The sequence below is a fragment of the Echinops telfairi genome, unplaced genomic scaffold (genome assembly GCF_000313985.2).
Source record: "Echinops telfairi isolate 266 unplaced genomic scaffold, ASM31398v2 ScPeMD7_18;HRSCAF=68, whole genome shotgun sequence".
NCBI classification, from domain to species: domain Eukaryota; kingdom Metazoa; phylum Chordata; class Mammalia; order Afrosoricida; family Tenrecidae; genus Echinops; species Echinops telfairi.
In genome coordinates, this window is record NW_022103915.1 from 7377313 (window position 1) to 7388374 (window position 11062).

The following is an 11062-nucleotide window of genomic DNA, read 5'->3' on the forward strand; positions in this document are numbered from 1 at the left end:
GCACTCACACCTGCGGTCACTCACACCTGCGGCACTCACACCTGCGGTCACTCACACCTGCAGCACTCACAGCTGCGTAGCTTGTTGAGCTCTGAAGGAGGTAAGTGGTCAGGGACCCCCATTTCCCGCTGACGGGTAAGTGTGGTCACGGACCCCGTTTCCCGGCCCCCTTCTCTGAGACCACGCTCCAACTCTGCGCCATCGGCTTTCAGGGCAACCTTCGCCCCGAGGAGGCCCTGCAGGCGCTCACCATCTACGAAGGGAAGTTCGGCAGGCTCAAGGACGACCGAGAGAAGTGTGCCAAGGCCAAGGAGGCGCTGGAGCTGACGGACACGGGTCTCCTCAGCGGCAGCGAGGAGCGTGTGCAGGTGGGAGCATGTGCAGGTGGGAGCATGGGGGTGCTGGGGCCGGCTCTCCCCTTGAGGGGCAGCACGCGCCGGAGCCCGGGCTGATTTCTGACTCCCAGTGCACCTACCCTGCAGGTGGCCTTAGAAGAGCTGCAGGACCTCAAAGGCGTCTGGTCAGAACTCTCCAAGGTCTGGGAGCAGATTGACCAGATGAAGGAGCAGCCCTGGGTGTCTGTGCAGCCCCGGAAGGTGCGTTCTGGGTAGACCCCTGCCGTGTGTCCCCTACGTGCCGGTCAGCAGCTCGAGCCACTACCTGGGAGCTCGGTCAGCAAGGAGCTGCCCCACTCGTGTGAGCTCTCCGTGTGTCCCTCCGGGACGCTCCCCACCCCCACCCCCAGCAGTAACACCCTGTTTCCTTGGGCAGCTCCGGCAGAGCCTGGACGGCCTCCTGAACCAGCTGAAGAACTTCCCCGCACGGCTGCGGCAATACGCGTCCTATGAGTTTGTGCAGAGGCTCCTGAAAGGCTACATGAAGGTAGGCGGGTGGTGTGTGTGCATGTGAACACACATCCTTGGAAACAGCCAAGTGGGTGACTGACCGCGTGTCCCCCCTCCCCCAGATCAACATGCTGGTGATCGAGCTGAAGTCGGAGGCGCTCAAAGACCGCCACTGGAAGCAGCTGATGAAGAGGCTGCACGTGAACTGGGTGGTGTCCGAGCTGACCCTGGGCCAGATCTGGGACGTGGACCTGCAGAAGAACGAGGCCATCGTCAAGGACGTGCTCCTGGTGGCCCAGGGGGAGATGGCACTGGAGGAGTTTCTGAAGCAGGTACTCGTGCTCGGCCGGACGGCGACTGCTGTGCCCTGCGGAAGTGGGAGGGAGGTGGGCGGGCAGGGCAGCTTGGGTCGGGGTTGACTGTGATGCAGGCCTCCTGGAGCCCGGTCACGAGTGAGCTCCCGGCCTCCCTGGCTGTCTTCAGGAATTTGTCTGATGAGACAAGTGACCAGAACAGTCTGTGATTTCCAAAAGTGTCGATGACACAGAGCTAGCCAGAATGGAGGGTCTTGCCTCTTACAGCAGTAGAGCGGTGGGGCGTGTTGCTTGGCAACCAAGCCTCTTGCTATCCGATTTTGAGCACAGTCCTAAGCAACACTGCCCTGGTCAAAGATGGGGGTGACCGTGCCCTGGGGGTGTGTCTTTCCACCCACATTCTAGTCTCCTGCTGGAGGATCCTGAGAGGCCTCGCTGTGCCTCTCCCCGGAACGTGTCCCATTCTGGGTTCTATGCAAAAGCAACTTTTCAGGGCTGCTCCCTTCTGGCTTCAAGACTGGTTGAAGTAGATGTTGTCAGAAGTTTGTAACCCGGGGCTCCACAGCACACCTCCAGCACAGCGCTGTGTGGCTTCCCTCTCAGTGCGAGCCTTGTCTCTGTGGCTCATTCTGTCCCCGTGCCCCTCGATCCCTGTGTGACCGTGGTTGGCACGCTGCTCCTCTGCTCCTGTTCAGATAAGAGAAGTGTGGAATGCCTACGAGCTGGACCTGGTCAGCTACCAGAACAAGTGTCGCCTGATCCGAGGCTGGGACGACCTCTTCAACAAGGTCAAAGAGCACATCAACAGCGTCTCCGCCATGAAGCTCTCGCCATACTACAAGGTACCCGCCAGGGCGCCCTGCCCATCCCTGGGGGTTGTCCCCCGGCCGGGGGCTGACGAGATGCCTGCTGACGCTGGCTCTCCGCTCCTCCGTTTGCCCCAGGTTTTTGAGGAGGACGCTCTTAGCTGGGAAGACAAGCTCAACCGGATCATGGCCCTCTTTGACGTGTGGATCGACGTGCAGAGGCGATGGGTGTACCTGGAGGGCATCTTCACGGGCAGCGCGGACATCAAGAACCTGCTGCCCGTGGAGACACAGAGGTTCCAGAGGTAGGGGCCTGCCACGGTTCCCAAAGTGGACGAGAGCCGGGGCCAGGCTGTTCCAGGGGCCTGATGGGCATTATCTTTGGATTTGCAGCATCAGCACTGAGTTTCTGGCTCTGATGAAAAAGGTCTCCAAGTCTCCCCTCGTTATGGACGTTCTGAACATCCAGGGGGTCCAGCGGTCCCTGGAAAGGTTGGCAGACCTGCTAGGAAAGATCCAGAAGGCTCTGGGCGAGTACCTGGAGCGGGAGCGGTCATCTTTCCCCAGGTACGAGTTCAGCCTTGGCAGGCACTGAGGTGCAAGTGCTTTCCAGTTGGCTCCCTGGCCCCGCCCCCCACCCTCCGTTTCCATGTCCTGGCTTTCATTAGCCAGTGAGCCATGTGATGACCCTTTCGTGCATCGAGGCCTCGTGGGGACCAGTAGTCCCTGATGATCGCCTCAGGGCTGTCTTTAGATGTCATTGAAGCTCTCCCCACACGCCAGGCAGCCGGCATCTCTTACACGTTTGGTGGTGCCCTGCCCGCTTTCTACGCAGCATCTCCTCCTGGGTGGATGGGTGGCTTAGCAAAAAGAACCCATGGAGTGAGATGGATGCCCTGACCCTCATAGGCACCCTGGGGCTTCGTACCTGTGTCTTCTCCTGAGACCCCAAGACTTGGGCGGAATTCCGGTGTCGGGGAATTCTGGCTGGGGATAGCCAGTCACATCCACCTGCTCTGTGTCTGATAGACTGTTTGGGCAACTTAACCCCCTTTTAAAATTTTAGGTTCTATTTTGTGGGTGACGAAGATTTGCTTGAGATCATTGGAAACAGCAAGAATGTGGCTAAGTTACAGAAACACTTCAAGAAAATGTTTGCCGGTGTTTCGAGCATCATCCTGAACGAGGAAAACTCTGTCGTCTTAGGCATCTCGTCCCGGGAAGGAGAGGAGGTAGCTGCGGTTGTTGTTGCGACTTGGGGAGACAAAGGCAGTCCCCCTGCCCCCGAGCCCATGCTGACCCCCAGCCACCCTGCGGGTCAGAGAGAGCAGCTCCGTGTTGCACCTGACGCTGCCAGTCTTTACAGGCCAGACAGCCTCCTTGCTCTCCAACCGAGCGGCTAGTGGGTTTGAACCCCCATCCTTGTGGTTAGCAGTCCAGAGCTCTACCCACAGGGCCACCAGGGTTCCTTGAGGCTTACGAAACGGCTCTCAGATGTGTGTGCATCTCACGGGTGACCTGTGCTCCTTCCAGGTCATGTTTAAGACGCCTGTGTCCATCACTGAGCACCCCAAAATCAACGAGTGGCTCACGCTGGTGGAGAAGGAGATGAGGGTCACCCTGGCCAAGCTGCTGGCTGAGTCTGTCACGGAGGTGGAGATTTTTGGTAAAGCGACATCAATTGACCCCGGCACCTACATCACGTGGATAGACAAGTATCAGGTATGGTGCAGCCAGTGGAGTGGGTGGGCGGGCACGCAGGCCAGGGCCCTGGGCTCTCAGGACCTTTGGCGCCGTCTCACCTTTCTCCCAGGCCCAGCTCGTCGTCCTCTCAGCCCAGATTGCCTGGTCCGAGAACGTGGAGGCCGCCCTGAGCAGCATCGGCGGGGGCGGCGATGCGGCGCCTTTGCACTCGGTGCTGAGCAACGTGGAGGTGACCCTGAACGTGCTGGCTGACTCTGTGCTGATGGAGCAGCCCCCGCTGCGCAGGAGGAAGCTAGAGCACTTGGTGAGTGCAGGCCACCGGCATTGGGGCCGAGAGAGCTCGCTCCAAGGTGTTTGCAGTGCATGTGAATCGGGAGAGAGGCAGCACCCACAGGTGTGGCGGATGAGGGGATACCAGAGCCTCGATCATAGCCTGTCTTCTCCCCGTCATCCCCTCCAGAACACCAGGGCAGCTGGGAGGGCTGTGGGCCCGGCATGTGTCTTACTGCCAGCCTCAGCATCCACATGAGGGTCCCGGGCCATGAGCACAGTCCCCTGTCCGGCTGTAGAGTTGATGTTCACAGTGAAACTGTGTTGCCGTTCGGCCACAGCTCTCTTGATCCTGTCCTTCTGCTGTTCCGGTCACGTTGCTGTGGTCTCCTAAAGGGACTTTGTTTTTGGGAAAATCCTGCAAAGTCCCTGTTAAGATGCCTAGAATTTCAACTGGAGTCTCACAGCCTTGTCACGTCCAGAGAACACGCTGTGCCACTGTGGTTTCTCGCTGCCATCCGGCCCATGCTGACTCACAGCCACCCTGTAGGACGGGGAACTGCCCCTTTGGGTTTCCGAGACCGTGGCTCTACAGAAGTAGACAGCCTCGTCTTTCTCCCGCAGAGTGGCTGGGGGTTTCAAACCGCTGACCTTGTGGTTAGCGGCCTGATGAGACCAGCCTATTGTGGATTTGTTTTTTGTGGTGGAAATACACGTCCACACCAAAACAGGCGCCCGCACACCAGCTCCCACCACTAAAGTTTAGGGACACAGCTCAGAGTTTTCACCTGTGCTGCTGCCGCCGCTGTTAGCATAAGCTCAGTGACACCCCTCCCTCCCTCCCAAACAAAGGTCCCCAGTTCCCTCTCCCTTCCACCCCGGGTTTCCACAGATTTGCTTTGTTCACTCCGCATAGTGTTTGCGTCTGCCCAGAAGTTGATTTCTTTTTATGGCTGAGTAACCTTCCACGGTCTTCGCACCACGTTTGTGCGCCCGTGCACGTGTTGATAGCCACCTGGGAGGTCTCCTCTCTGGGCGGGTGTGAGGGTGCAGCCCAGCCTTCACTTCCGGCACAGACCTAGGGTTTACATGGCAGTTCTGCTTTCAGCTGGCCGAGCTGCGCTCCACCACGTCTGTGCCACGTGATGTTGCCACCAGCGGGGCCCATGGGGAGCGTTCCAGCTTGTTTTTCCGTTTCTCCGGTTGCTGCCGTTCTGCGGGGGAGAGGGACAGCTCATCCCGCTCTCCTGGGGTCAGCTTTTAACGCCTCCGTCTCTCTCCAGATCACCGAGTTGGTCCACCAGAGAGATGTCACCCGATCCCTGATCAAAAGCAGGATCGACAACGCCAAGTCCTTTGAGTGGCTCAGCCAGATGCGCTTCTACTTTGACCCCAAGCAGACAGATGTGCTACAGCAGCTGTCCATTCAGATGGCTAATGCCAAGTTCAACTACGGCTTCGAGTACCTGGGTGTTCAGGACAAGCTGGTGCAGACCCCCCTCACAGACCGCTGCTACTTGACCATGACCCAGGCCTTGGAGGCCAGGCTGGGGGGGTCGCCCTTCGGTAAGTGACTCCACGGGCCCAGGCCAAGAGAGGGGAGACACACAAAACAGACCGTTTAGGGGCTTGGCCTGTGTGATGGGCACTTGAAGCACACCGTTAGGAAACACGCCCATCCTAGGCTGTGTCTCTAAACAACGTAACTAAATACTGTGCACTGTCCAGACTCTTAAACGTGTGTGTTGTGTAAAATTAAAACAAAAACTGACTTTATGGGAGCTACAGACGTGCTCCCGGGGGGCCGTGGGGGGGGGGCGCATGTGCTCAGCGGCTCCTCTTTGAAACACAGGGCCCGCCGGCACTGGGAAAACCGAGTCAGTCAAGGCTCTTGGCCACCAGCTCGGACGGTTTGTGCTGGTTTTCAACTGTGACGAGACTTTCGATTTCCAGGTGAGCCACCTGACGGGCGCCATCGAGGTGCTGTGCTTAGGAGGGCCGGAGGAGAGGGCAGTGCATCTTGTGGTTGGCTGTAGTCCAGGGAGGCTCATCTGTCCCTCGGAGGCCTTTCAGGACTCTGAGGCCCCCAGCACCCCTACCCTTAAGTGGTCTCTGGCATCAGAGGTCCATGTACAAGGCCACCTGTGTGACCGGTGGCTTTCCCCCGGAAGGTTCATTTATTTTGTTTTTAATTTTTTTTTAATGGGCGGTTTCTTGTTATGCTCTGAAAAACTGTTTGGGACCCATGCCTGGGGAGAGCACCCCCACATGGAAGAGGGGATGTAACCAACAGGAAGTGGGGTGGTAGAATAAGAATGAAGCTGATGGTACAGGGGCTTCAGAGCTGTCGGGCAAGTCCCATCTCCCAGTGCCGCCCGTGGTGCTGAACCCCCTCATGCCGGCATTTTGTTTTGTTTTGTTGGCATCTTATTGGCCGAGGAGGGGAACATGGCCAGGCCTCATCTGTGTGGTGCTCATGACTACTGTTACCAAGTGCTCCCCCTCCGTGGGCACCAGGCCCATCTTCACTGCCAGCCCCTGAGGTTAAGCGGCAGGGCCTGGCCTTGTAGAAGACAAGAGGTGCTTGAGGCTGGGCAGCACCCAGAGGCAGGATGCAAGCCAAGGCCGAGGCAGAGCCAGCTCACGGCCCTGCCCTCCTTCCTTCCCTCCCTCGCAGGCGATGGGCCGCATCTTCGTGGGGCTCTGCCAGGTGGGCGCCTGGGGCTGCTTCGACGAGTTCAACCGGCTGGAGGAGCGCATGCTCTCGGCCGTGTCCCAGCAGGTGCAGTGCATCCAGGAGGCGCTGCGCGAGCACTCCAACCCCAACGGCGACAAGAGTAAGGCTCCCTTTCTGGTGGGGAAGAGCGAGGCTGGGGCTTCCAGGGGCCCCTCACGCAGGGCAGGGCGCAGGGTCACGCTTGCACACTGCAGGTTAGAGCCCAGGCCAGCAGTCCTCCCTCGACAGACAGCCCATCCATGCTCCCTGAACGTCCTCCTTCCTTCAGACAGACACCACCCATGCTCCCTGGGGTGTGCTCCCTCCTTCCCTCCCTCCGAGTTTGCCACAGAACAAGATTTTCCCAGGCCAGTCACTTCTTATGTCCTTGAGGCCCCAGCCTCTCTCGCCGGTCAGGTCTCTGCAGCTCCCCGACCAGTCACTGCGGCAGGGGGCAGAGGTGGGGGCTTCAGCATCTGGTGGTGCAGATCCAGGGTACTGCGGGCTGGGGGTGAGGCCTCTGCTGTAGCCCCACCCCCACCCCGGGTGAGAAGCCCGAGGGAGCCGCCTGGTGGGTGCTGGGTGCTGTTGGAACATAGCGAGTCTTACTGGCACGGCCATTTACAGCTTCTGCCCCCGTCACCTGTGAGCTGCTCAACAAGCAGGTCAAGGTGAGCCCGGACATGGCCATCTTCATCACCATGAACCCCGGCTACGCTGGCCGGTCCAACCTCCCCGACAACCTGAAGAAGCTGTTCCGGAGCCTGGCCATGACCAAGCCCGACCGGCAGCTGATCGCCCAGGTCATGCTCTACTCCCAGGGTTTCCGCACCGCCGAGGTGCTGGCCAACAAGATTGTTCCCTTCTTCAAGTGAGCAGCCCCTGCCCCCGCTTGCCCAACCGCCCCCCCCACGCCCCCCCCATCGCGCTCCATCAGTGCCCTCGGGGATAACTCCGTCTTGTTTTCACAGACTCTGCGACGAACAGCTCTCTTCCCAGAGCCACTATGACTTCGGCCTGCGGGCCCTGAAGAGCGTGCTGGTGAGCGCCGGCAACGTGAAGAGGGAGCGGATCCAGAAGATAAAGCGGGAGAAGCAGGAGCGGGGCGAAGTCGTCGACGAAGGGGAGATCGCGGAAAACCTGCCCGAGCAGGAGGTATGTACCCCTGTGCGTCCCAGCCTGGCCCCGCGTGTGCTGGCCACTGGAACTCGCTGTCCAGTGGACCCTCAGTCGAGTGGGTGCGTGCAGACATGTGGAGCAGCAGTGGGTGCTCTGCATGGGAGGGAGCCCTGGCCCTGCTGGTTGCCGGTCCAGCCGTCATTGGTGAAGCGCCTTGCTTCCGGCCCCTGACCTTGTCCACACTCTCCTCCGCACAGATCCTGATACAGAGCGTGTGCGAGACGATGGTGCCCAAGCTGGTGGCCGAGGACATCCCACTGCTCTTCAGCCTCCTGTCGGACGTGTTCCCCGGGGTCCAGTACCACCGCGGGGAGATGACCGCCCTGCGAGAGGAGCTCAAGAAAGTGTGTCAGGAGATGTACTTGACCTATGGGGACGGCGAGGAGGTCGGCGGAATGTGGGTAGAAAAGGTAACTCCGCTCGCCCGGTTGCGGCTGCCCCTGCAGACCCTGTGGCCTCAGTGTACAGGCACGTGCTGGCCAGCCGGGGCCAGCAGGAAGCGCCCAGCACACAGAGCTCGCCAGGGCGACCAGTGCCCTGTGCATGAAGATCTGCCGTGGGCGTCAGCTAGCAGTGTCTTTTGCAGGCCCAGCACACAGTCATTGCATCGGCTACGGCCTTCAAGTCACTTCCGACTCCAGCCAGAGCAGAGCCAGTCCCGCCCCGCCTCACGATTGTCCCGCTGTCTTGTCCCCTTGCTGCAGCCGCTGTGTCAGTCCGCCTCCTTGAGGCGATGCTGGTCTTTGCCTTGTTTGCCGGTCTGCTTCACCGAGCGCCGTGTCCTCTGTGTTCTCTCCTGAGAACACGCCTGAAGTGTGTGAGACAAAGTTGCTCCACACTGGCTCCTAAGGAGCACTCTGGTTGTACTTCTCCCAAGACAGATTTGTTTGCTTTCCTGGTAGTCCTTGCTGTGATCGCTATTTTCACCACCATTCTGATTCAAAGCCATCGGAAAGTCTTGGTCCGCTAAAGCTAGGGTTACCAAAATGTGGAGTGGCCGACTGAGAACCCGGAGTGTGGTAGACATGCGTTTGGGTCTGAGCATTGTGTGTGGGGCTGTCCAGTACCGGAGGCCAGCAGCGTACCTGCTCCCCAGCCCGTCTGTGCCTTCTGGACGGCTCTCTTGTCTTTTCTTCCTCCGTGAACTTCATCTGCAGAACCTGTGGGGTTCACACGAGCCAGGTGTTTGTCCGACAAGAGACTGCTGGGTGAAGCCAGGGGCCCGTCTGTGTGTGTTTGCCTTACACACAGGGTTTACTGCGTCTGCTTGGGCAGCCTGGTTGGCGTCTTCTGTGCGCTGGTCCTGGCCTCCCTGGCTTCCTAAATCGCTCCCCAGCACTTGGCCCAAAACCTTCCCGGCATGCCTCCAGTCCCAGTGCCGCCTTGAAGCGGCCCCAGAGCAGGGTCCCTGTCGCCCCAGAGCAGGGTCCCGGTGCGTGTCGCTGAGGCGCGGCTTATCGCCCGCAGGTCCTGCAGCTCTATCAGATCACCCAGATCAACCACGGGCTCATGATGGTGGGGCCCTCGGGCAGCGGGAAGAGCATGGCCTGGCGCGTGCTCCTCAAGGCCCTGGAGCGGCTCGAGGGGGTGGAGGGTGTTGCGCACATCATCGACCCCAAGGCCATCAGCAAAGACCACCTCTACGGGACCCTGGACCCCAACACCAGGGAGTGGACCGACGGGCTCTTCACGCATGTCCTGAGGAAGTGAGTCCGGGAGGACCCAGTGGTGGGCCTGGGCCGGCACGGGGTGAGCCTCAGGGCCCAGCCTGCAGCGCGCCTGCCTTCCCTCCCGACCAGGATCATCGACAACGTGCGCGGCGAGCTGCAGAAGCGCCAGTGGATTGTCTTCGATGGGGACGTGGACCCCGAGTGGGTGGAGAACCTCAACTCAGTGCTGGATGACAACAAGCTGCTGACTCTGCCCAACGGGGAGCGTCTCAGCCTGCCCCCCAACGTAGGTGCCCGAGGCACAGGGATCCCCCTCCCAGATGGCCGAGCATCTGAGAGGCTGCTGTCCCGTACGCCCCCTCCCCCCAGCTGATGCACGCTGTCCCCACAGGTGCGGATCATGTTCGAGGTGCAGGACCTGAAGTACGCCACGCTGGCCACTGTGTCGCGCTGCGGCATGGTCTGGTTCAGCGAGGACGTGCTGAGCACCGACATGATCTTCAACAACTTCCTGGCCCGCCTGCGCAGCATCCCGCTGGACGAGGGGGAGGACGAGGCGCAGCGCCTGCGCAAGGGCAAAGAGGACGAGGGAGATGAGGCCGCCTCCCCGATGCTGCAGGTTCGCCGCCCAGTCTCTTTCCGGGGTCACATGGCTGTCACACGGGGGATCTCCCTGTCCTGTGAGCACCCCCTGAAGCGGCCTGTGCCCCCTGCAGATCCAGAGGGACGCAGCCACCATCATGCAGCCGTACTTCACGTCCAGCGGGCTGGTCATCAAGGCCCTGGAGCACGCCTTCAAGCTGGAGCACATCATGGACCTGACTCGGCTGCGCTGCCTGGGCTCGCTCTTCTCCATGCTGCACCAGGCCTGCCGCAATGTGGCGCAGTACAACGCCAACCACCCCGACTTCCCCATGCAGATTGAGCAGCTGGAGCGCTACATCCAGGTCTGGCCGCTCCCCACCCCACCCCTGGGGGCTGAAGTGAGGTGCGGGGGCGCCAGCGTGCTGGGACGAGTCCTCACGGAGGCTTTGTGTCAACAAAGCATGACTGCTCTCTCGGCAGCGCTACCTGGTCTATGCCATCCTCTGGTCCCTGTCTGGAGACAGTCGGCTGAAAATGAGGGCGGAGCTGGGCGAATACATCCGCCGGATCACCACCGTGCCCCTGCCCATGGCGCCCAATGTGCCCATCATTGACTACGAGGTGAGTGGCCCCGGGAGTGGTCGCTTGGTGCCTTGCCGTGAGCGCGAGGCTGTGGGCAGGTGAGGCGTGTGGGCGGTGGTGACCTGGCCTCCGCTCCCTAGGTCTCCATCAGCGGTGAGTGGGCGCCTTGGCAGTCCAAGGTGCCCCAGATCGAGGTGGAAACGCACAAGGTGGCAGCGCCCGACGTGGTGGTGCCCACCCTGGACACCGTCCGCCACGAGGCCCTTCTCTACACCTGGCTGGCGGAGCACAAGCCCCTGGTCCTGTGTGGGCCCCCCGGCTCCGGCAAGACGATGACGCTCTTCAGTGCCCTCAGGGCCTTGCCGGACATGGAGGTGAGGGTCTCCGGGGG

The 11062-nt window shown here is 60.6% G+C and overlaps 1 protein-coding gene across 1 annotated transcript in view; it reads left to right on the forward strand.

Annotated features, from left to right (window-relative positions):
- DYNC1H1 (dynein cytoplasmic 1 heavy chain 1) overlaps positions 1-11062 on the forward strand; it is a 58023-nt gene that overhangs the window by 28679 nt on the left and 18282 nt on the right. The window contains exons 17-38 of the mRNA XM_030885054.2: positions 213-368; positions 483-596; positions 772-882; positions 968-1177; positions 1855-2001; positions 2104-2270; positions 2359-2532; positions 3032-3197; positions 3499-3687; positions 3779-3973; positions 5223-5505; positions 5792-5892; positions 6617-6776; positions 7283-7526; positions 7627-7810; positions 8032-8244; positions 9302-9540; positions 9634-9790; positions 9896-10123; positions 10221-10451; positions 10570-10710; positions 10812-11045. Coding sequence (XP_030740914.1) covers positions 213-368; positions 483-596; positions 772-882; positions 968-1177; positions 1855-2001; positions 2104-2270; positions 2359-2532; positions 3032-3197; positions 3499-3687; positions 3779-3973; positions 5223-5505; positions 5792-5892; positions 6617-6776; positions 7283-7526; positions 7627-7810; positions 8032-8244; positions 9302-9540; positions 9634-9790; positions 9896-10123; positions 10221-10451; positions 10570-10710; positions 10812-11045 — 4044 coding nt within the window. The remainder of the gene's footprint in view (positions 1-212; positions 369-482; positions 597-771; positions 883-967; positions 1178-1854; positions 2002-2103; positions 2271-2358; positions 2533-3031; positions 3198-3498; positions 3688-3778; positions 3974-5222; positions 5506-5791; positions 5893-6616; positions 6777-7282; positions 7527-7626; positions 7811-8031; positions 8245-9301; positions 9541-9633; positions 9791-9895; positions 10124-10220; positions 10452-10569; positions 10711-10811; positions 11046-11062) is intronic.